We start from the raw sequence: 26235 nt of genomic DNA on the forward strand, positions 1-26235 counted from the left end.
CTAAATCATCCCAGCCAGGGCTTTGTCAAGCCGGGCCTTAAAAACCTCTACGGATGGAGATTCCACCACCTCCCTAGGTAACGCATTCCACTGCTTCACCACCCTCCTAGTGAAAGAGTTTTTCCTCATGTCCAACCTAGACCTCCCCCACTGCAACTTGAGACCATTGCTTTTTGTTCTGTCATGCCACCACTGGGAACAGCCTAGCTCCAACCTCTTTGGAACCCCGCACTGTTCTAAACACAACAGTTGGCTTCAGTGGGACTACCTAGGGAAGTAAGCATTATGTGTGATAGTATTTGTAGTAAAATTGGACTACAAGAAAGATAAGCCAGGAGATCATCTCTGAGGAGCTGAAATTTTGGATCTGGGTGCTCCCTGAATAGACTCATTCATTCTAGAATGGTGCCTGAGGCAAATTCTGAGAATCCTTTAATCCGTGAGGCTTCTTAGTATCTGAGATCTATTTCTAGATGCCCAGAGAACAAGAACAAGATGGCTTCTGGAGATGTGTCTCCACAGGAAGTAACATACTATTACTTCTGTGGTTTCTCCAGTTGTGTACGATTTCATTGAGAGTCCTCTCCACTAACCTTATGGTCTCTTTACCCAATGTCCATATGCAGTTTTGTGGCCTTCTCAATCCTGGAGTCTGTCTGCTTAGAGCTAAACCCCATCTTCAAACTTCCATCTTCCTTAGGAGATATGGTTTCTGAAAGCCCATCTGGTTTTGGAAGGATAGATGGAAAATGATATTCCTGAACAGGCTGCTTCATCTTCCTCCTTACCAGATGGTGCTACAGGAAGCTCAATTATCTGGTGATTTACAAGGATGCTTGGCAGAATTCAATTTTTATTTTTTTTATTATTTTGATGAATAATATCAATGTTTATTTTTTGGCTTTTTTAGTTTTCTCTACTTACATTTTCACACTTGTGGAGAAATTATAGGAGGGTCAGACAATGGAGGGTCAGACAATAAATATTTAATGACAGTAGACACTGAAATTTTTAAAAAATTAAAGCTTTATAACCATTAAACCACAAACTGTCAACTTCATATGTCAAAATATACAAAGTAAATAGCCGAAAATCAAACTCTAAGAAGTTCTCAAGCAGCATTTCTTACTTTCACTATCTGTACATTTCAATTATTGTCAATAGAAATATTTTTGTTGGTTTGTATGTGTAGGGTGAAGGAGACATTTACAGATAAAAATCTAATCCTTCCAAGCCTATTTAGAGAGGTTCCTGGAGCTCTTACGTTGGAATATGGAGGAACCTGGTGCTGAACTCTCCATTGTGCAGGAGAAATCCCTTTAATAGCCTGAAACTTAGACAGAAAGGGGAAATGGCCAGTCCGCTTAGTGAGGTCTCCTGGGCCACTTCAAGATCTGTGACAGATACATGCCTCCAGGCACAAAAAAAAAGGGGGTGGGGCTGATAGGCTGCATTACATTCAATGGCATGGCTTCAACTTTTTGAATACCCATCTTATACCAAAATCTTTGGTTGTCACAACTGTCACAAAAAGGACAAAGCAAAGGAGTGTCTCTTGTTTCATTTCCCAGGACACAAAGAAAACTGACATTTTATGACTATGAGTTTTTATTGGAGCCCCTTCTGTGTAATATATTAGCATGTAGACAACCCCCCATGATAGTTTCCCATGCCAGGGTCTGGCACAGACACTTTTTCTGAACCTCCTTTTTGTCTATTTTCTCACTCTTTTGTCATTTTCTCTCTTTTTTCCATCTTGTTCATTTTTCTTCCCTATAAACCATTTTTTCTGCATTTGCTGTCCATTTTTATTCTGGTTTCCACTTCATACTACCTCTCTCTCAGTTCTCCCGTTCCTCCTCCATCTCTGTTTGCCTACCCCTTCTCCCAGTTTTCTCCTCTTTTATTCTCCTTTTGGCCTTGTCTAGAATAGGAAAATTAGTACCTGTTCTTCAGCAACAGCATACATGCAGTATTGCTATAAATAGCATAACTGTTATTGTAGGCAGAGCTCAGATGTTTTTCTATCAAGATATACCTGTGACACTAAGAGCACCCTAGTGTGATATGGTAAAGGGCTCCCTGGTACGTAACAGCAAATCTCAGCTGGCCTGATCAGCTTGATATACCTCACACACCATTGTTATGATATTTATTTAAAAGGTGTCTTGTAATGTATCATTTGAAAACTAATATACTGCTCATTAATATCACTGTGAAATTTATGTAAATACTGTATGTAAAATTATTGATATTCTCTGATATAATGGTTTGGAAACAGACAAAGGAAACAAAATAGGTTTTTTTCCAGACAAAGGGTAAGGTAAATACCTCTTTGGTTCAGTTGCAAACCAAGCCAGGTGTGATCATAGACAAGGATAATGGGCTATTCACTTGCATCAGAGATTGCAGGAAGATCATTTGCATTGTAAAATCCAGGAGACTGCAAAATTAACATGGTGCTGTCTCTTGGTGGACACAGACAGCTGAGCAAAGCTGAAACCCCAGGAGGGCTTCTTGACTTTGAAATTAAAGCTAAATTTTGGGGATATAAGGAACTGCTGAAAGACAGCGGGGGCATCCATCCCTTGAGGGAACAAAGAAACCAGCATTATTCTGTGAGGGTTGGATCCTGGCTGGAACAGCCAGCCTGCTGGAGAATGCTGAAAACTTTGTGTGAGTAAGATATTAGGTTAGGCAAAACTGCATCTTGCTAGAATTAAGTTTTAGACAGTAGAAAATGTGTTATTTCTGTTTAGTTTATTTTTGTTTGTAACCCTTTCATATCTCTTACACTGGAGCTTGAAATCACTTACATCTATGTTCTTTGCTAATAAACTTATTCTTGTCTTATTACAAACTGTCTCAGTGCTGTGTATTAAGATGGATTGTACCACCCCAGCTGAGCTAACAAGCTGCTGTGTGTACTGGCTCTTTGGAGGCAGTGAACTTGGTGTTACCTCTGTGAATGTCCACTACACTATGGCTTATGTCAGCATAACTTATGTCACTCAGGAGTGTGAATAACACCCGCCCCTCGAGCGACATAAGTTACACTGACATAAGCGCTGGTGTGAACTGCACTATGTTGGCGGGACAGCTTCTCCCCCCAAAATAGCAACTGCTGCTCTTGGAGGTGATTTTATTATACTGATGGGAGAGCTCCCATTCGCATACAGCATCTTCACCACTGTATGTGTAGACATGCCCTAAGAGGGACTGGACACTGCAGTGGAGATGGTTTTGGGAGATTTGGGACAATGAGAATTGTTGGGGTCAACCAAAATGGAGTAACTGGATGGGTGGAATAGCTTTTAACCTTTGTGCTGTGAGCAGGCTCCTGGTGTCAGGGCTCTGAGCCAAAGCTGCACAGACTAAAGAACACAAAGTTACAGGGCAGGCAGTGACAGAACCCTTTACTGGTCTGGGTGAACCCCTAAGGCATCACAACACCATTCCTACTGTAGAAATCCCCTCTTTCTGTATATCTTATTTACCTTTCTAATTCCCTACTCCTCTCCCTTTCCCTTCAGTCTTAAGTGCTGTCCCTAAAGTTCCTCATTATTCCCCTTGCTGTGTCCTCTCTCTTTATACTGTTCCTCTATCAGGGATGTTCCTCTCTCTACACTTTGGGAGCCAGTTCACCCTGCCCTGTTTGGAGACTGCACCTCTCCTTTTCCCCCATCCCACAGTCTCCGCTTCTGTCACCCATGGCTTCCCCACGGCTGCCACCATGCAGCACTCTTCTCTCCAATCCTTTCAAGGGCTTGGCATTGTATGAAGCACTCCAAATGCCCGGTCCACTGCTTCCGCTGCTCTACAGCTCTGACTGATATGGAGATAGCTGCCTTCTAGTTATGGGGGTATGATTTTTAGCAGCAATGCCCCTTGTTTTGCCAACTATTTAAAATAACATTTGAAAGTATGTATATATATATATATATTTTAAAAATACATAAATAGGTGTGAGGAACCTATCATCTACACTGTTTTATTTCACAGAACCCTTTAATTAAACATGAAATACATGATTCTCAGGAAGAATGGTCACCATTTATCCAGAAGGGGTCTCTGGGTCAAGTGGCCTTAGCGGTAAAGAACCTGGACAAAGGAGACCAATAGACTAAGACTAACCTGGCCTCCTGTCTAGGATACTGGGGGTGAAGACTTGGCTACCTGGCTACTTGACCTTTAGCTAAAGATCCCTCAGGAGACACTGTTCTCTACATTAGCACCTTATTGAGCTTAATGAAAATACAAAGGCTCTTTGCAGCATTTCCAAAACAAAACATTTTGACATTTACTTTCTTCTTTGACCATAACTATTTGCCAGAATGTCCCAAATAGTTTGTCACATTAAATTGGTATTATCATGCCTGTGGGTATCTCAAAACCATGGGTTCCACTTAAAGGCAATAACAGCAACAGTGTTAGGATTTTTTTTTCTTTTTGGAGGTGTAGGGATAGCTCAGTGGTTTGAGCACTGGCCTTCTAAACCCAGGGTTGTGAGTTCAATCTGTGAGGGGGCCATTTAGGGATCTGGGGCAAAAATAAGGGACGGTATTTAGTCTGGTCCTACTTTGAGCAGGGGGTTGGACTAGATGATCTCAGGTCCCTTACAACCCTGATATTCTATGTTTAAAATAATGAGTTGATAGGAAAAAAAGGACAGAGAATAAATCACAGAGATAGTAACATTCCCCAGTGGATTTACCTCAGCATTATAGATTGCTTTTAACAGAATTCTGATGTGATGTGTGTAGTAAGTGCTTTAAGAAATAACCCATTAGCAGGAAAATCTCTCTCACTCCTTTTAGTGCTCAATGTTTCTAGCACTTAGTAACCACGGTGGAGGTTGCAAGTTATTTGATGCCTAACAAAATATATTAGCTTCTTTTTCTGCAACAGAAACAAACAAAGCAAAAAAAAAAAAAGATCAAGTTTATAAAAATAAATACATCAAACAAATAGATGACTATAAATTTTGTTGAGCTGTACATTCTGCACTTGAATGCTGTGTGTGACTCATCACTGAATGGAGATGATAAATAGGTCCTAGGGAGAAATTCTCATTTATGTATTTGTATCATGGTAGCACCCTAAATCACAAATCAGGATAAGATAAAATTTTTCCAGGCTGTATTCAAAATAGAGTAAAAGACAGTCCTGTCCATAATTAGTGTTTAATTAAGGCAAGACATACCAAATGGCTGTAACAAACGAAGGAGGAAGGGTGAGGGAAACCATAATAAAAACATGTGTTTTCATAGGCCAGCTAAGTAAACAACTAAATTGTTTTGAGACTGTCATTTTGCCAAAATATATATAGATAAACAAACAAACAAAACAATCAGAAGTCCCTACATCCATTTACTTAGGCACTATCATCTGTCAGTTTCCCGTAGGTTGTTGGAAGAAGTGGGTCTTGCAGAAGAGGGATTTGGAGAAGAGGGTAATGGCTTTATGGAATAATTTGGGGAGGATGTTTTGCATAGAAGATGTGGGGCAGAAGAAAGCACAAAGATGCTTATGAAAGAACTGGACAAGGGGGCAATGGAGGCTGGCAGCATTGGTGCAGGGGTGGAGGGGGTGAAGGGAACATTCTTTTGCAAAATGAGTCAGATACTTTTAAGGTTGATTAATGCATTTTTGCTTCTCCAATTAAGAAATGAGAGGCAAACCTGTGCTGTACTGGCCCTACAACACTCTGATTTATAGTTAATTCATTTGTGCTTTTCTGTTCTGTGCAGCTTTAAATCAAGCCAAAACCCCACAAAGCACCATAAATAGTTAGAAATGAAGACTTCCGTGCCGTTAAAATGTAACCAGAGACTGTTCAGCCATTTTGATTAAAAGCAGTGGCCTACTCTTGTGTTAGGCATGTAATGGAGAGTTCTCTAAAAACACATTATATTTTTTTTCTGGACGGCATTTTACAATCAATAATGTCCTGCTTTCTATTAAAAATGCTGCCAGAGCAGGCATTATGTATCAGTAAGATTTCTAGTGTTTCACAGTAATACATCTAATAATTTGAAAAGAAAATTAGCCTAAAATGATTGAAATCTTGAGGCAATGAAACGGTACTGGTGATTTTATTCAGAATGTGTCCAATATGATTTTCCATTTGGATTCCACATTTTTAAGCTGTTTCAATATATTATTATAAACATTATCTCCAGATTTTATGGAGTCTTAGAAAGTTTTTAAATTATTGAACAAAAGAGAAAAATTAAATCTTAATGATTAAATAACAGGACATTTATATACATCAGTGGGTTTTCTCAGATACGGGGCTCAAAGTACATACAATGTCTATTGAGGAAAAATAAAAAATTCAACCATGCAAATCATCTTTACAAACCAATTGTTCCACTTTCTTTGAAAAATCTGACTTTTACTTTGTTACTGGCACATCATTTTAAAATGACTCATAAATTTTAAAGGTTCATTTATGTTTTTTGGTTTTAGTATTGCCGTTGAAAAGCTGACAGGCAAACATGCTGTTGTAGGAGTACTGCATTGTACTGGGAAGATAAAAACTATTCTACCATCAACGACTTTGAGCCCTATAGTGGGTGCATCTGGTATCTGACATATCACCTGATCTAATCACACTGGTTTATCTCTGAACAACAGCATACCACAATACCAGCATAGATAGAACAATTTGACCAATTGCGTGATTTCATTTAACAGTTTTTCAACACCAGAATCTTTCATTGTTATAATTCTGCTTTTATGAATTAAAGGTCATATATAGAGCACACATGAGGTCTAAATTTAGTCACAGCAGACCACAGCTCCACATAAAGACACATCTTCAAGTTATGTTGACCTGCTAGGAAACAAAGATAAACAGCACAGCAAACATGTACCTGCAATGCACTGCTTCCCTATTAAATATTAACTGCTTCATTTCTACATTTAAATGAACTGAGCAGTAATGGATGGAATTTCCAGTACTGATGTCTGGTGCTGCTGTCATGGAAAGAAGACGAAGACAATATGGCCTGCATGGAGCAAATGACACAATCATAACATCCGCTCTAAAGTGACTTAAAGATGACCATTCGCCAGTCCTAAAACATAATCCTAAACAGCATTTGTTTTCTCTCCCTCTGTAAATAGATCAAATTATTTAAATGTCTCCTTGACATTCATGGTATCTAACAGAAGCTGAAGTAGAAAAGGATGGGTGGTGTACAGCACTGAGGAGATAGCATAGTACTTGGTTTTGTTGTTTTGTTTAGCATTGATGTGCAGGGTGCAAATATCAGCCATCAGAAACGGGAGGAGTGACCCACCCATATTTTTCATGGGTCTTCACTAAACTCTTAAATGTTGCTTCAGCTTCCTTACGACTGAAGGACTTTTTTGATTTGCCAGCTTTTCTGCAGATACGGCCCTGCACCAAAGAAAGAGAAAACATTCATTAAAGAGGTGAACACACAGGTCAATTCCAATTTAAGCATTGAACAAGTAAAAACAATAAGAATTCACAAATGGTATGTCATAAAACACTCAGTTGGTATTAGTATTAGACCCTTATGTCCTCTGTCTGATCACAAATGCTTGAGTAGGTCTGACTGTCCACCCAGCAGAGAACAACGATACTCAACATTGTTAGAAGACAGGCAGACACACAAAAGCAGCCCCTTATTATAAAATAGCTAACTGCTGAATAATGGGAGCAGGGAGAAAGGTAGATGGCTTTCAGGAAATCTCCTACCGCTATATAGATGTAAAAGCACATTTGCGAATTGAGAGGGCTCAAGTTCTGCAGCTTTCCCCACCAACACTGTTACTAATCTTCTCCTTTGCCCTTCCCAATTCCCTCCCACCAACTTAGTCTGGTGCTTCCCTAAGGCATATCAGCCCCAGGGGTTGGAAAATGCTTTCTTAATGACCCAAGATTGTGTAAAAGCTCAAATAATGCCATACATGATTATTGTCATTAATATTTACAGTTGATCAAATTACGATTTACGGACAAATCAATGAGTATTAATGAATTATATTCTTATTGAGGTTACTAATGCCCTTCTTTTCCTCTGCAAACAGGAAAATGTTATCTTTCATGGTTGATTAAATGCTGTTTCCAATGTAAAAAAGTAGCTTACAATATGAATGTGCTTTTAAGTGTATCCTGTATTATACCCAAATGCTGCAAAGCACACGATTCCTAGTTATCTGTTAATTTTTCTGTAATCAGACCGTCTCCATATAAATTCATTTTTAATATAAATGTGCAATTTACCAATAAACAGCCCAATCCTGCACTTCTCTGGAATACTGTGATTTACTACCATGTGTGGTAAGGAACTTATGCAGGATAGTAAGTGCCAGTCCTAATAAAAAACATGAATATCATGCAATCCATGCCTTCTGTGCATTATGAAAAAGGTCATGTGTTGTCCATTAATAATGCTCTGAATGATCCAGTCCTCCATGAATAATTTATGACTAAAATACTCAAAGATATTCTCCAGAGGAAACTGCCAACATGGTAAATTGTCCCAGTGATAGCATAGTAACATCACTAAACAACAGGACACTTTTCCTGCTGATTCAGCATAGTTTCCCTCTGATAATCTGAACTGAAAAAAATAAATGGACCAACACCCAGCCCTATTCTTTCTTAAATATAAGAACAGACTTAGTGTAATATTCCAAATTGGATTTAAAAGACCAACCTGCCCATTTCTATTTTTGTGACTTATACATATCATTAATTTTATGATAAATGAAAATCTAGAAATTCAAACTCCTTGCATCTTCGTTAAGGCAGAATTAAATATGGGTATCAAATGTCTGACAGGACACTATTTCAAAAGCATGTTTGACATGACACCCAAGTAATAGGCTGTTAACAGCTTATCCCATATAATAATTGTAGAATAATTTTGCACCTTTGCTGAGAGTATGAATTAAATTATTTGTGAAATCAGCAGGCTAAACAGACACTAGACAATAATATAACTGCAAATGTATTCCACTATACAATAATATTGATCTTAAAAATGCTAATTTGTATTGCATATATCAGGGGAGGGCAAACTACAGCCCGTGGGCCGGATCCAGCCCAACAGGGCTTTCAATCCGGCCCGTGGGATTGCCAGCCCCGTGGCACAGCAGGGCTAAGACAGGCTCCCTGCCTGCCCTGACCCCGCACCACTCCCGGAAGCAGCTGGCACCACGTCCCTGCAGCCCCTGGGGGGGGGGGGGCGGGGGCTCCGTGCGCTGCCTCACCTGCAGGCACCCCGCAGCCACTACTGGCCGGGAACGGGGAACCATGGTCAATAGGAGCTTCGGGGGTGGTACCCACAGGCGAGGGCAGCACATCGCAGAGTCACTGCCAGACATGTTGGCAACTTCCAGGAGCGGCACGGGGCCAGGGCAGGCAGGGACCCTGCCTTAGCCCCGCTGCGTGACACTGCCACCCCAGAGCCACTCGAGGTAAGTGGCCCCAGACTGGAGCCTGCACCCCAAACCTCTCCTGCACCCTGCACCCCAACCCCTGCCCTGAGCCCCTTTACTCCCTGCCTTGAGCCCCCTGCCCTGAGCCCCCTTCTTCACCTCAACCCCCTCCTGCACCCCAACCTCCTATCCCAGCCCTACATTCATGGCCCTGCACAGATGTGGTCCTCTGGACAAAAAGTTTGCCCACCCCGGGCATATTTCCAATAAGTAAAGATTTATTTAGATTATTAAACTACCACTTTATCATAATTGTTTGACAATCTGATTTGAAAGCCTTTGTTAGATAGAACAAAAATGATCTGATAAGTGGTTGCTCTTGTGCAACAGTGTTACACTGAGCAGTAACCAAGGAATATATCCTATTCTTCTACACTTTGCTGAAAATCGGGATAGGTCACAATTTTTGATTCCCATATTTTGGTCCTGATTTGTTAACCCTCAGTTGATAGACAGAAAAATGGAAATTGGTTTCAGGGAATTAGTGTTCTTTTATTGGTAAGTCTGCATTTCTTGTTGACTTTTAACAATAGCTAAGTAATTTGAACTGAAAATTGCCATCTCTAATTACATGCAACTGATTATACTGAATAAGCAATTGAGTTTGGAGTTAAAATCAAGAGTATAAAAATCAAAATGGAACAAACAACCCCTTCCCTCCCAAGACCTACACCCCAGCAACTGTTAAAGGTTTGAGCATTGGCCTGCTAAACCCAGGGTTATGAGTTCATTCCTTGAGGGGGCCATTTAGGGATCTGGGGGCAAAAATAGGGGATTGGTCCTGCTTTGAACAGGGGGTTGGACTCCTGATCTCCTGAGGTCCCTTCCACCCCTGATATTCTATGATAAAGGTGTTTTAATAGTCACAGACCAGATGTTCTCAAATTGTGATTGGTTGACAACTGGTGGTCCACAGAGCACTTGCTAGTGGATTCCAAAAAACTGACTGATCACATTCTCCTTTTCCTTATTTCTAGCTGCTAACTGCACTAAAAGGCAACTAAAAATGCATTAAACACTGTTCCTACTATTCATTTTCTATTTAAACAATTTTTGTAGTTTCCACAGGGATAGCATGATGTTTCACTTAATTCAATTTTATCACAATGTCCAAAATATTAAAATTAACTGACAGAAAACAAACAAACTAGTCAGGACTGTAAACTGAAAGGAATGAGGATAAAATAGAGAGTTATTTGAAAAGGGTCAGGTCAGGTTTTCTTTTTCTAGAAAGATATCACAATACAGTACAGAAATGTTTCCTATTGCTAATTACTATTAGACGTTAGTAAACTAGTTAATATTAAAATGACATTAAATTCATGTAATAAAACCTCTACCAATGTGGAATTTTTCCCAGTACAGTATATTTTCCAGTGTTCCCTTCAAAATGTCTCAAATGATAGGGCTTTTGTTACAATTGCTATGGTATAACTGAGAATTTTAAAGTTTACCTTTGAAAATTGCACTAACACATACATTTGTGTAAATACATTTTCCCAGAAAATATTCATTTTCAGTTTGAGAGAAGTAATATATAAATGCATTTAGTGATATTCAGCATCTTTTCAAATGTTCATGGGTGCAAAATCTACTGTCCCCTTCTTTCCAGAAACACTAATCAGATTGATTTAATGGAAACACAACACATTCTGAATGGTTAATTCAGCTGAGGTAACATTCTGGGTTTGTTTGTTTTTATATTAAATATTTTCTCCTTTTTATCCTAAACCAAACAAGCATAGGGAATGTATTTGTACTTAGAGACACATGAGAAAAAGGAAAAATATGAAGTCTATCAGAAAATGAGTCCAACAGCTTCCACTTAAACTCCCACAGGAACTGATCTAGTTAGATATCAGCATGTTTTAAAAGTCTCATCAACTGAAAGTTTTTGGAACCTGACACATTTTGTCCACTCTTTAATTTTCACAGATGCAGCTATTACCATTCTAGAGGTGCCCAGAAATAGAATTTTTGGGGAAAACATATGCCATCTTTTCTCTACAGCAAACAAGCTACACAATATGCAATACAACTAAAATATCAAAGATATAAATTCTGAAATCCCCTCTGATACTAAATGGGGGCTCTGTGACTGTGGGGCCTGTTTTCATTCCTTTATCCGCTCATGCATCCAGGCAGAGTTCCTCTGGGTGGCATCTGCTGGCTCCTTGGATATCCTTTGAGGAGCAGCGGGTGCTGTCTGGGGTTCTCTGCTCAGTGTCACCTTCAGGTTCCCTAGTTTTGGCCCTTTGACCCTCACACCTGTTCCTGTTATTTTCCTTTGTTGTCCCCTGAATTTAGTTGAGTTCTGGGCTCAGGAGCTCCTCCCCAGACTGGAGGGAAAGGGACTTTTAGCTGTGGGCTGGCTTATGATCCCAGCACCCAATAAGATCATTCTCGTGCTGCCCTCTGGCTCTGCTGTATCACTATATATATATAACTATTATTATGGTTGCCCCAAATTTCCCACTTGCTTATAACTTGGTAAAACTTTAAGCATTCTGATTGAAATTTTCCATTTTCTATGTCAGCTATCTGCCTTTGGCTCCATCTCCCCCCGCCCCCCCCAGCTAACTGGTACAGCTGTTTCCAAGAACGCGGCTAGGGAAAAATGTTTTCTTCCCCCATGTTAAAAAATTCTTGAGATCTTTTCTTTGAAATGCTCTAGCATTTCCATGCACTGGAGCAGGAACATGACATTTGTTTGGTGGGGGGCATGGCCTTAGCATCAGGGAGTTCCTTTTGCTATATCTGTGAAAATCCACCCACATTTGCCAAGTTATAAGCCTTTGAAAATGGCAATTCATACAAAGGGTGCTGGAACATTTTTATAGTGAGGGTGCTGAAAACCATTGAACAAAATTGTAAACCCTGTATATGATGGAAACCACTTCAAGCCAGGGGGGGCTGGCAGTGCCTATGATTCAAACGTTTATAATGGGAAGTATCAGGCAACTTCTTAATGTGTGATACTATCAGCCCCACCTATAATATATTTTAAAGCTGCTATTTGAAAATGTAGCAATCCTAACCTTTGCAGGTGCCTTTTGGCAATTGAACATCATAAATGGCCAGCACTAGCTGTATCTTGATTGCACATCCTATGCTTTATCTAAACTAGGGTCATCTTTTTTCTTGCCACTTCCCAGTTCAGGATTGGTAAAACTAAACTAAACAAGGGTGCCATCCCGTAAACTCTAAAGCACATGAATAGTTATTGCTCCCAGGAGCAAGGACTAAGTGCATGACTAAAGATTTGAAGTATCAGGCCCTAATTCATAAAAGACCAATTCTGAGTTGAATTTGATCAAAATGTTCTATAAAACTTAAAAGCAACAGAAAACAAGGAAGCTTTTCATAAAGGCAGTTAAAACAAATGTACCTCCCAAAAGTGCCATCAGCTGTTTCCATATACTACTAAAATATGAATGAATCATTTTTAAGGATTGGTGAGACCCTTTTCATAATGAGCTAATTGAGGTTAAAATAAAGAAATATAGAGGACAACAACACTTCCATTTTTTATCATCATTTATTTATGTAAGCAGAACTTTGAATTGCTTCTTTTTTAAAAAAAGACTTAATTTAGTATATTTAAACACAAGTCGAATTATATTAGCCTTACTGAGATAAACAACCCAATTGACTTCTCTGTGGCTACCTGAAAAAGGCAAGCAGAAATTGGCCATCCACCACTCAAAAATCAGATGTAGGTCCTGCTCCCACTGAAGCCAAAAGCAAAACACCCACTGACTTCAGGGAGCAGGACCAAGCCTTTAAAAAAGATATTCAAAAGCTACACAAAAATATTAAAATACTAGCAGAATTTCACACAAACCATTACCAAGTTAGCCCACATTACCAGCTTTATGGAATAATTTTTCACTTTGTCAAGGTTCCTCCCCCACTCTGAACTCTAGGGTACAGATGTGGGGACCTGCATGAAAAACCTCCTAAGCTTATCTTTACCAGCTTAGGTCAAAACTTCCCCAAGGTACAAAATATTCCACCCGTTGTCCTTGGACTGGCCGCTAGCACCACCAAACTAATACTGGTTACTGGGGAAGAGCTGTTTGGACGCGTCTTTCCCCCCAAAATACTTCCCAAAACCCTGCACCCCACTTCCTGGACAAGGTTTGGTAAAAAGCCTCACCAATTTGCCTAGGTGACTACAGACCCAGACCCTTGGATCTTAAGAACAATGAACAATCCTCCCAACACTTGCACCCCCCCTTTCCTGGGAAATGTTGGATAAAAAGCCTCACCAATTTGCATAGGTGACCACAGACCCAAACCCTTGGATCTGAGAACAATGAAAAAGCATTCAGTTTTTTACAAGAAGACTTTTAATAAAAAATAGAAGTAAATAGAAATAAAGAAATCCCCCCTGTAAAATCAGGATGGTAGATATCTTACAGAGTAATTAGATTCAAAAACATAGAGAACCCCTCTAGGCAAAACCTTAAGTTACAAAAAAGATACACAGACAGAAATAGTTATTCTATTCAGCACAATTCTTTTCTCAGCCATTTAAAGAAATCATAATCTAACACATACCTAGCTAGATTACTTACTAAAAGTTCTAAGACTCCATTCCTGGTCTATCCCCTGCAGAAACCAGCATATAGACCGACACAGACCCTTTGTTTCTCTCCCTCCTCCCAGCTTTTGAAAGTATCTTGTCTCCTCATTGGTCATTTTGGTCAGGTGCCAGCGAGGTTACCTTTAGCTTCTTAACCCTTTACAGGTGAGAGGAGCTTTCCCCTGGCCAGGAGGGATTTCAAAGGGGTTTACCCTTCCCTTTATATTTATGACACACTTATATATTTTGCTATTGGTACTTTGAGAAAATTATTACTGACTTGTAGTTTGGCTATGAAAGACTGTCATGTCAAACAGAAAACTTCAGCAAATGATTTGTGTTTTATATTGAAGCCTCTCATTTTTTTCTCATGTTTTAAAAATATCTAATTTGTTCACAGGATCTGTGCTTAAGTAAGGGGTGTAGGGGCAAAGGCTTTGGTTTTGTGGAACATTGAGGCTCCTACTATGGAGAGAGGTGGCTGTATGGTTCTTGCATCCTCTAGATCAGTAGTAGGGTTACCAATCTCGAGTGATACAGGGGATCCCTGGTATACATTGGGGTTGCATTCTTGAAAAGGGCAACAGATACCAAAATGATGGATATCGGGGAATTTTTCCCCATAGGAAATAATGGCCCAGTTCTCGCCCACTCTTCTGAGCATGCCTTGTCCCCGCTCCTCCCTCTCCATCCCAATGCCTCCTGCATGCTGCTGAACAACTGTTTTGCAGAATGCAGGAGACGCTGGGAGGGAGAGGGAGGAGTTGATCGGCGGCCTGTGGGGCCGCTGGTGGATGGGAGGCACTGGGGGGGTTGGTGGGGCTGTTGGTGCTGGCTGCCGGTGGGTGCTAAGCACCCATGGAAAAGCAACGCAAAAGATGAAGCAGCAAGTTGCAAGCGACAGATATACGGATCAAGACCAATGTGAATTGGAACACGTTCTCCTATTGATGAGCAATGGATATTGATGCAAAGGGGGAAACATATACTGGGGATCTCCTGTAGATTATCTGGAATAGCAGGAGTGCATAATCACGAAGGGTGAGGGTAATAATGGGGCAATCATGGTACAAACACCCAAATATGTAAACCAACCTCAAGGTGTCATGCACATGACAAATCCAAGGACTTGTTGCCAAGAAGGCCAATGGCATTTTGGGATGTATAAGTAGGGGCATAGCGAGCAGCTCGAGGGATGTGATCGTTCCCCTCTATTCGACATTGGTGAGGCCTCATCTGGAGTACTGTGTCCAGTTTTGGGCCCCACACTTCAAGAAGGATGTGGATAAATTGGAGAGAGTCCAGCGAAGGGCAACAAAAATGATTAGGGGTCTGGAACACATGAGTTATGAGGAGAGGCTGAGGGAGCTGGGATTGTTTAGCCTGCAGAAGAGAAGAATGAGGGGGGATTTGATAGCTGCTTTCAACTACCTGAAAGGGGGTTCCAAAGAGGATGGCTCTAGACTGTTCTCAATGGTAGCAGATGACAGAACGAGGAGTAATGGTCTCAAGTTGCAGTGGGGGAGGTTTAGATTGGATATTAGGAAAAACTTTTTCACCAAGAGGGTGGTGAAACACTGGAATGCGTTACCTAGGGAGGTGGTAGAATCTCCTTCCTTAGAGGTTTTTAAGGTCAGGCTTGACAAAGCCCTGGCTGGGATGATTTAACTGGGAATTGGTCCTGCTTCGAGCAGGGGGTTGGACAAGATGACCTTCTGGGGTCCCTTCCAACCCTGATATTCTATGATTCTATGATTCTATGACTAGGAGGCATGTAAGGAAAAAACATTTTTAATTGTCTATATACTAATGATAGCAGCCTAGATAATAAAGAATAGTTGTAAAAGCGGCAAAGAGTCCTGTGCATCTTATAGACTAACAGATGTATTGGAGCATAAGCTTTCATGGGTGAATACCCACTTCGTCAGGGACTCTTTGCCGCTTTTACAGATCCAGACTAACACGGCTACCCCTCTGATAAAGAATAGTTGGAGATGCTTGTGAATGATAAAAAATATGATACAGCTGATATTACTGAAACTTGGTTGGATAGGTCATATGACTGGAACATAAAAATGTATGGTTGCAACTTGTTTCATAAGGACAGGAAAAAAGGGGGAGGGATGATACTTCAAAGACACTATCACGGGTCACAGACTCATAGACAATTCAGAATCACAGGACCCCAAATGCTTTATGGATTAAAGTTGTAACTAGTAAAACTAAATTTGGGGTACTGGTGGGCATATGTTACAGAGTTCCAAATCTCACTAGAGAACAGGAAAACTGCTCCTTAAGCATCAGTTCGTAATATGTAGAAAGAAAAACTGGGTTGTCATGAGTTGACTTCAATTGGGGGGATATTTGCTGGACATCTCATGCAGCCAGTTCCAAAACTTTGTCAGAATTTTTAAAAATCATACATAACTGAACACAAAATACCTTGCACACAACATGGGGTGACTCAGTATTAGTCTCATTCTCATGGACAAAGAAGAGTTGATTGCTAACCTAAAAATTAGCGGTTGTCTGCATACCAGTGATCATGATCTGACTACCTTTACATTGTCCAAACAGAATATGGCACCACCTAATAATATATATATATTATATATACAAGGAACTATACAAGGACCAAGTTTCCAAATGTAAAGCAATTGTCTGCATAACTGACTGAGAATATTTGTTTAAAGAGGGAAGTGTTAATGACAACTGGGAATTGTTCAAGAATAAGTTACAAGTTAAAAATATAGGTGACTGATAATGGAAGCTAAAGGAACCAATGAAATATCAATGGCCAATAGGATTAAAGACAATAAGAAAACATTTAAAAAACATATCAGGAACAAAAACAAACAAACAATAAAATCCTACGTCAGGTATAGGTCCACTGCTAGATGCAAATGGTAAAACTGTAAATAGGGATATAGAAAATTCAGGAATCCTTAATAGACATTAATGTTCTATATTTGGAATGAAGCGGGAGTCTGTATCTGTCACAAATATAAAGGGAAGGGTAAACCCCTTTAAAATCCCTCCTGGCCAGAGGAAAAATCCTCTTACCTGTAAAGGGTTAAGAAGCTAAAGGTAACCTCGCTGGCACCTGACCAAAATGACCAACGAGGAGACAAGATACTTTCAAAAGCTGGGAGGAGGGAGAAAAACAAAGGGTCTGTGTCTGTCTGTATGATGCTTTTGCCGGGGACAGAACAGGAATGGAGTCTTAGAACTTTTAATAAGTAATCTAGCTAGGTATGTGTTAGATTATGATTTCTTTAAATGGCTGAGAAAAGAACTGTACTGAATAGAATGACTATTCCTGTCTGTGTGTCTTTTTTGTAACTTAAGGTTTTGCCTAGAGGGATTCTCTATGTTTTGAATCTAATTACCCTGTAAGGTATCTACCATCCTGATTTTACAGAGGTGATTCCTTTACTTCTATTAAAAGTCTTCTTGTAAGAAAACTGAATGCTTTTTCATTGTTCTAAGATCCAAGGGTTTGGGTCTGTAGTCACCTATGCAAATTGGTAAGGATTTTTACCAAACCTTCCCCAGGAAGTGGGGTGCAAGGGTTGGGAGGATTTTTGGGGGAAAGACGTGTCCAAACCACGTTTCCCAGTAAACCCAGATAAAGTTTGGTGGTGGCAGTGGAAATCCAAGGGTAAAATAATTTTGTACCTTGGGGAAGTTTAACCTAAGCTGGTAAAAGTAAGCTTAGGAGGCTTTCATGCAGGTCTCCACATCTGTACCCTAGAGTTCAGAGTGGGGAAGGAACCTTGACAGTATCCATCCCATATAATGTTGTGGATGCAAGAGAAACTTTACCATCTATAACAAAAGAAAATGAGAGGAAGCATCTGATACAATTAAAAATTTTAAAATCAAAAGGCTTGGATAGCTTATTCCCAAGATTCTTAAAGGAGCTAGCTGAGAAGCTCTATGAACCATTAATGTTAATTTTTAACAAATATTGGAAAAAAGGGGAAATTCCAAAGGATTGTAGGGCTGCCAATGTAATTCCAATATTTATAAAGGTTAAAGGGGACAACCCAGGAAACTATAGACCAGTAAGCCTCATATTGGTCCCAGGTAAAATAATGGAACAATTAATTTGAAGTTATCCACAAAGATTTAGAGGCTAAAAATATAATTAATGCCAGTCAGCATGGTTTCATGAAAGGTACGTCTTGTCAAACAAACCTGCTGTTTTTTTGACAGGGTTATAGGTCTGGTTGATAAAGGCAAGTGTGTTGATATAGTATACCTAGATTTCTCCAAGGCATTTGACTTGCTATCACATAGTATTTTGATTAAAACAGTTGCATTAAATGGAACTAACAGGGCGCAGATTAGATGGATTAAAAACTGGCTCACTGACAGATCTCAAAATGTATTTGTCAAAGGGGGGGGGATATCAATGAGCAGGGCCGTTTCTAGCAGGATCCATCAGTGATCAGTTCTTGGTTCAAAACTATTCAGTATTTTTATTAACAATCTAGATGATGTTATAAAATTATTGCTGGTGAAGGTTTCAGATATCACAAAGATTGGTAGGGTAGTAAATAATGAGGAGGACAAGTTGGGCAAGATTCACAAAGGGACTTAGGTGTTGCAATGCTCAGTGTCACAATGCCTAATTTTAAGTGCCTAGAAAATCATTCGGATTCACGAGGCCTGAGTCAAGTGCTCAAGCTCCCTATACAATGAATGGAGGGAGAGGAGAGCCCGAGAATGGGATTCATGAAAGCCAGCATGCTAGGTGGTTCCCTGTCTAAACTGGCCAATGAGAGAGATGTGTCCTCAATCCCAGTCCTCTCAGGAAGTTTAGCACCTAAATTTAGGTTGGAGGGAGGGGCCTATGTCTGCTTGGAGTTCACAGTTCTGAATACTGTCTTAAGAATTAGGCATTAGAGGAGGATCTCTTTGTAACTTTTAGCCCATTGATTAGGGTATTCACCTGGGATGTGGGAGACTACCTGGTTCAAGCCCCCCCACTGCCTCAAAAAGAGAAGGCATTTAAACATGGCTCTGCCACATTACAGGTGGGTGCTATAACCACTGGACTATGGGATATTCTGTTGCGGCACTGCCTCAATAGTTCCAATTTAGATAAATATTTAAAGAGTCATTGAGTGAGAAAAAGAGAGCGAGCACATATAAGAATGAATCTATTACCTGGTAGTTATAGCACTCATGCAATATGTGGGAGACCTAGGATCCAGTCCCCCTGCTCCAATGTACACTAAGTTTAAAAGTTATGAGGGAGGTCCCCCGTCCCTACTGCTGTCTAGTGTGGAATTAAGAATGCTCTAAGCATGCCTACTGGATTGGGACTCACAGGCAAGTTAGGTTGGGGAATGGCTATTTTCCTCCATTTTATGAATCACACTGGTGCTCGAGGCATCTGGACACCTAGAATGAGGGAGCAGTGTGCATGCCTATAGGTGAAATGTAAGTGCCTAGAAATCTTTTACTTCAAAATCTTAAATTCTGAGTGAGTTTAGGAGTCAAGGTTTGACAGCAGCTGAGCAGAGGGATTTTGTAAATTCCAATGGCAGTTAGGTAACCAAGTCACTTTGTGAATTCAGCCCATTATTGTTTCAGAGTGACCTGAATCACCTGGTCACAATCCAATAAAGGGAATTTTAATACAGGCAAATGCAAGGAAATACATCTGAGAATAAAGAATGTAAGTTAAATCTATAGGATGGGGGACTGCCTTGGAAAGCATTGACTCAGAGAAGAATTGTAGATAAACACCTCATCATGAGCTCTCAGAGCAATGCTGTGGCAAAAAGGTTTAATGCACTCTTTCGGTGTATAAAAAGGGGACTATCAAAAAGAAGTAGGGAAGAGACCTTGCCTCTGTATACAGCAGAAGTAAGACCGTGACTAAAAACCTGTGTCCAGTTTTGGGGTCCACACTACAAGAAGGATGTGGAAACATTGGAGAGAATTCTAAGGAGGGCCACAAAAAATGATCAAGGGGCCAGGAAAGAGGCCTTACTTTGTGAGGCTTAAGGAGCTCAACTTATTCAGTTTAGCAAAAAGGCGGTTGAAGGGTAACTTGATCTCTGTGTCTAGGTTCCTACACATGGAAAAGATATCTGATACTGGGGAGGAGGGCCAGGGGTGGTGCTTTTCAACTTTGCAGAAAAAAGCATAACAAGACCAATGGCTGGAAATGGAAGTTAGACCAATTTAACCTTGAAATAAGATGTAATTCCTAGAAGTGAGGGTGATTAAATATTGGAACTGCTTACCTGGGGACTCGCCATCACTTGGAGTCTTTAAAATGATATTAGATCTATTTCTAAAAGATATGCTGATATCCACCTATGGGATTATGTGTGCAGGGGCAGGGAGTGGACAGGGAATGGGGTGGACTGGATGGTCGTACTCAGTGGGGTAGTCCTAAACTGCAGTTTCCCTTGTCAGCTTGGCTCTCTAGCCCTGCTCCCACACTGCTTTCTAACCTTACCCTGACACTGCATGGGGAGAGGCATATAGCAGTGTGGGACTGGGCACAGTGGGGTAGTGGAGACAGAACACTGTTCCAGTAGGGGTCCTTTCTGGTCTTGGATCTGTGAATCTATGAATACCCCTGTTCATCCCCTTCCTTCTCAGGACAAGGGGAGAACAAGAATCTCTGCATTTTGTCCTCAGTTTACTCAGAACACTTCCAGCTCTGCATTATGACTGAAATAGAATCTCATGCTTCAGGAAGGCATTTTTCCCCTCAGTGCACAACTGGACAGCTGTAGTCTGCGTTTTGCTTTATACCACCCTCTGAAGCATCAGAAATTAACCACAGCTAAAAGCAGGACAGGACGGCCTAACTGTATGGATCCACAGGTCTAGAACCCAGCACGCTAGGCTATTAAGAGAACTGACACTGCTCTACTGCCACTGGAAAGCCATATAGAATAGCATCCAACAATTCCTGGAGAATTAGGCACTGCAGAAAGTAATGCCTGAAGAGGCCAGAGCAACAGAACCCTGCAGCTGCCTGATTGGTCCACACCAGGAAGTTGGCCTAAGGGGCAATCTGAGCAAAAATGCAAATTGTTACTGACTTTGTCTTTTACACAGGCTTGCTCCTGACTTTGACTCTGGCCTGGCTTGACCTTGGTACCCTCTCTTTATTTGGCTTACTAACTAGTCCTGACTCCTGCCTTTGACCCTTGCCCTGTAGATGCTACTAGGCTGGCTACCTATGCCCTGGCCATTACACTAGTGCTCTGAGGTGGTACACAGAATCTTCTTTCTTACATGCTTGGCTGGTGTGTCTTGTTCATGTGTTCAGAGTCATAATCAGCATTTAGAATTTGGAAGGCATTTACTCCCAGGTCAGAATTGCAGGGATCATAGGTGTTCCGCTGGAGCCTGAGGCATTGATTAAGATCATCTCAATGTATCTTGAGCATTGGTGGCTCCTTGATCTCTCCTGTTCTCTGCCTGTGGCACCCAACAATTTAATCTCCTGAGGACTGAAATGCTTAGTCTAACTCAAGATATTGAGCTCACTATAGGAGTATGGGTGAAATGTAGTGGCATGTGATATGCTGGAGGTTAGACTATACGATCTAATGGCCCCTTCAGGTTTTAAACTCTGTGAAATTATACATATGGAAAACACATTTTCAGCATCTAGGCCACTGTGCAATATTATGTTGATTTCCCTGCAACAGACTTATTGTGTTGCCCAATAGTCATGCTGTTGCAAAATTCAGCTAGAGTAATAAAGTGGTTCCCATTTATTTTAGTGGGCTGCTCTTTATATAAATAGCTGTGAAGACCTGCTTAACTTCAGACCAATAATAGCTGAGTGTGGTTCAGGCTCTCCTAATTTCCCCTAATCCCTTTCTGATAGTTATAGAATGCTGAACCTCATTCTATGCCACCCCCTCCACTAGTACAAGACTAATGGCATTGCCTAGCTGGATTTCAGTGTAGTTGAAGGTAATCAGGGTGACTATCCTATTGACTTCTACAATAGTTCCTAAGTGACTAAGATATTGCAGGACTAAGCTTTGTGTTAGCAGGGTGCAGAACTTATGGGCTTGATCCTGCTTTCCTTACTGATTTCAATGGCAGATTTCAGGAAAGCAATAATTGCAGGATTGTTGAAACGCTAAATGCCACAGATGATTTATGAAAAATAGGGTCTCTACATTCTCATGTATAACTGCCAGTGGAAAAATTACTCTAAAATTATTCCCAGGATATTATAGTAATCACTGGTCACATAACCTATAGTATATGTCACATTTGTTCAGTTTTCTAAAAATACAATATTTCTAATATCAATATTTGACATAAATTATTTTTCTTTCCTGTGACACTGTATAATTGAAGATGACCATTTGTGTCATTGTCGCTACCACTGTTATACAAATCTTATACAAAGTATATCATAGGTGTCAATGGAAAAGATACTGTCTATCAAGTATGATTATCCTTGTTAAATCCATTTATCATTGTTTGGGGCAGTAAATTTCCATGCACATGGCAGAGGATATAAAAGATACTTGAGACATCTCCATTATGCTTCATTCCTGCTCCAATTCTCTGGACTGTGGATTTACAACTAAAAGGAGTATTTTGAACAATGGACTGAGGACCTTCCAATCTTTTGGAAGCTATCAAAGAGACTTTTGCAGGCCAGCAGTCTATTCCATCACTGCTATGATCCTGGTCTATGAACACTGAAAATCACTTGTATGTATCTGATTCCTTAACCATTCAGTAACTCTCTCCTTTTCTTAATAAAATATTTAGTTTACTAAGGATTGGCTGACAGCCTGATAGTTGGGTAAGATCTAAGATACATATTGACCTGGGGGGTGTCAAATTGGTAGAACCTCATATATGGGGACCTGTTTGTCTGGATGGGAGCCAAGGGCTGGAATGCCTAAATGGGAATGTGTTTGGCTTCTGATTAACCAGTGTGGTGCTGCTCCTTTGTTACTGGTTTAGTGAATCTAATTATAGAATGTGGAAGTATAACATTGTATAAGGGGACATGCTGGATACATTGTATATGAGAGGGCATGCCAAAACATGTTACAAAGTATCTGAGGGAGCATACGGTAGGGACAGTTAGCTTTTGAATGGAGAAGCAATTAAGATAGAGCCAGCACATCTAAGAAGCAGGCATCAGAATGGAAGGTATGAAGGGCAATTAGTTAAGTTAACTGGAAGCTGTTAAAGGAGATTGTTAAGGGTGGCAGGTAATTGAAGATACGTGACTGGTCTCAGGGATCTCAAAGGGTGGTGACTAAAATCTTTTTCTTCTTTTATCTGTAACTTCTCTGTAACTTGTTCTCCAAAAAACTGTATAAATTAAAAGACACAAGCCCCGCTCGGGGGACTCACTTCTAAATGTATTAGCAGAGCAGCTTTGCTAATAAAACAGAGTGGTCTGATAAATTGTGAGTCTGAGTCAAACTTTGACAATTTGGAGGTTCTACTGAGATGGCAAGCGGCTTCACTGAGGCTGTGTTATCCCTGACTGCCTTGCAGGATGATCGTGGCAGCCGGCGCCTGGACGCTTAGTCCAAGCGATCCTCCACAAGACAGAAAGGTACACAGCAGCAGCGCAGTCTACACCATTGAACTTGTTGGTTCCCACTCTGTTCGGGTAGGGGTCTTTGGATCCAGCTTCTGGAATCAGACGTCTCAGGTAATTATTATTTTTGTGCTTTAACCAGTTTGAGGACTGTCTTGTCTTTGTGTCTATCCGTCTTCCCCATGGTGTGTGTGTGAATCTGGGAGCCATCTCTGTCCGGAGACTGGCTGACCAAGGGGTCCCCGTCCCCACGGTCTGAATAAGTGGAATCTGCACAGCTGCAGCCGCACCACACCTTGGGTATAACCCCTGGTGTGAAAGCAAGGGCAGTTGAGGCAGTAGCCTGTGGGGTCCTTTCTGTGTGTTGCACCGGGTACCGCTCTGCTGAGCCTGAATTTCCTTCTTGTGTGAGTGCTGTGTGAAGTCCTCCTGGATGGGTAATCAGAAGTCTAAGGTAGAACAGTTCCCTAAGGGAAATCCAGCTTATTTTATGTATTTTAGGAGGGGTCTGGACTCTTGTAGGTTTCTTGAAAAATGGTCCAAATTAGTTCTAGAGAACCCCAAATTACAGTGGCCACTGTTAGGTTCTTGGGACAAGGATCGAGTGGACGCTTTAAAAAGCAAACTCGTCCTCCCAAAAACCAAATTGGAGAGAGCAGAAGTAGACTGCTTCATGCAGTGGTGGGAAGAGGCAAATCATAGATGGACCGAGTCAAAACTCACCTCTCTTAAAAATTCTATCAAAAAAACCTAACAGTTCAATTGGATGCAGTCTCTCCCACCACTAGTCCAAGCGCTCCCCTTTGCCCAGTCCTGTGCAATGATGCTGATCAAATCCGACCCCCACCATACTCCTGCGCAAATAAGAAATCAGAAAAGGAAAAATCTTCAGTGACTACAGATAATGAAAGTGAAGAAGATACCCTCATTGGCCTCGCAGCTCTGCAAAATATTATGAAGAAGAAATCCAAAGCAGTCTGCAAAGATTCTCTTGACATCTCTTCTTGGAAAAGAGAACCTGATGGGAGGTTAATGAGAGACTCTGATCAAACTGTTGTGGTACCCTTACGAGTCCTTAAAATGGGAGAAAGTGAGTCCATATGGGATTATAAGCCCTGGACTCATACGGAACTTTTATCTATAGTTAAAAATTTTCCCAAACCACAGGAAAACTCTGTCAAATTTGCTGAGGAGTTTCTGTTAATCTGTGAAACCTATGAACCCTCTGAGACAGATCTCCTCCAACTGTGTAAATTGTTAGCTCCTGGCAGTTATTATGAAAAATGGTTGGCTGCCGCAGACTGGCCAGCTGAGGCACGCCACTCAACCATAAAAAGTACTGGCCCAGATTCGGCATACAGAGACCGGTGTATGGCTCTTTGGAAGCGCCTGCATCAAGCCATTCCCAAAGTGTGGTCTCCTAAAACAAACTGGACAGCAATACGTTGCTGTAAGCAAGGGCAAGGAGAAAGCCCAGGTGACTATAGGTCCCGGCTAACTGATATTTTCCTACAACATTCAGGAATACAAGAGCCCGATGTAAATGGGCAGGGGGCCTTGGCACATGCATTTGTTGATGGTCTTCTCCTTGCCACAGGCAGCATGTTAAAACGAATAAGTGTGGGATGGGAAACTGAAACCATGGACAAATTGCTGGCAGTAGCAGAGCATTGCCACTGCACTTTAAAAGGAAAGGAGGAACAGTCCTCCCAAAAGTTAATGGCTCTGCAGATACAGCATTATTCAGGACTAAGCAGACCACACCGGGGACAGGGACGGGGTTGCAGAAGGGGGCGGGGGGCTGGATTAACTGGGGTTTGTAACAACTGTAAACAGCCTGGTCACTGGAAAAAAGAGTGTCCAAGACAACCTAATAATTGTATGGGAAATCAAGTGAACCCCCCGCTGGTTCCTCCAGCTGATCCCCAACCCTATTTTCACCCCAACAATGATGGAATGCTGGGGAACCTCACAAAGTTTTAGTTCCCTTATTACCTCTGTCCCCTACTGGAGAATGTGTCCTGACTGTAAATGATCTCTCTCTCCCTTTCCTTGTTGATACTGGAGCTTCTCTTTCTACAATCCGCACCACTGACTTGCCTGAGGTTCCCCGATCTGGAAAATCTGTGTCTGCTGTTGGCATTACAGGGATCCCTACCTCTTTTCCCCTCTCAAAACCTTTGTCTGTTCAGGTCGGTCCCCACTCTGAGGAGCATGCATTCCTCCTCTCTGATTCCACCCCTGCAAACCTTCTGGGATGGGACTTGCTATGCAAACTTGGCTGTTCTATTTACTGATCCCCAGATGTATCTGCAAATCCCTCAGTCTATCTGCAAATCCCTCAGTCTTCCTTATGTGATTCTGTAGCCTCCCTGCTGTCTGAAACTTCCCTCTCCACTCCGGTCCCTTGCTGTCCCTTAACTCCATCCCTAGAGCACCTAATCTCTCAGGTTCCTTCCTCCCTATGGCCATCTCACCCATCTGAAGTGGGCCGATTAAATACTGACCCAGTTCGGATTACTGTAGACAATTCCAAACCTCTGCCTCGCCTGTCTCAGTATCCTTTGAATCCTGAGGCAGAGGCTGGGATTGCTCC

The 26235-nt window shown here is 41.2% G+C and overlaps 1 protein-coding gene across 1 annotated transcript in view; it reads right to left on the reverse strand.

Moving 5' to 3' along the window:
• Positions 1-6222: 6222 nt before the first annotated feature.
• The window catches only part of UBE2QL1 (ubiquitin conjugating enzyme E2 QL1), a 42823-nt gene continuing 22810 nt past the window's right edge, over positions 6223-26235 (reverse strand). Inside the window, exon 2 of the mRNA XM_084620693.1 lies at positions 6223-7408. Coding sequence (XP_084476819.1) covers positions 7277-7408 — 132 coding nt within the window. The 3' untranslated portion in view covers positions 6223-7276. The remainder of the gene's footprint in view (positions 7409-26235) is intronic.

Source organism: Lepidochelys olivacea (genome assembly GCF_965140295.1).
Source record: "Lepidochelys olivacea isolate rLepOli2 genome assembly, chromosome: 2".
In the NCBI taxonomy this organism is placed as follows: Eukaryota; Metazoa; Chordata; order Testudines; family Cheloniidae; genus Lepidochelys; species Lepidochelys olivacea.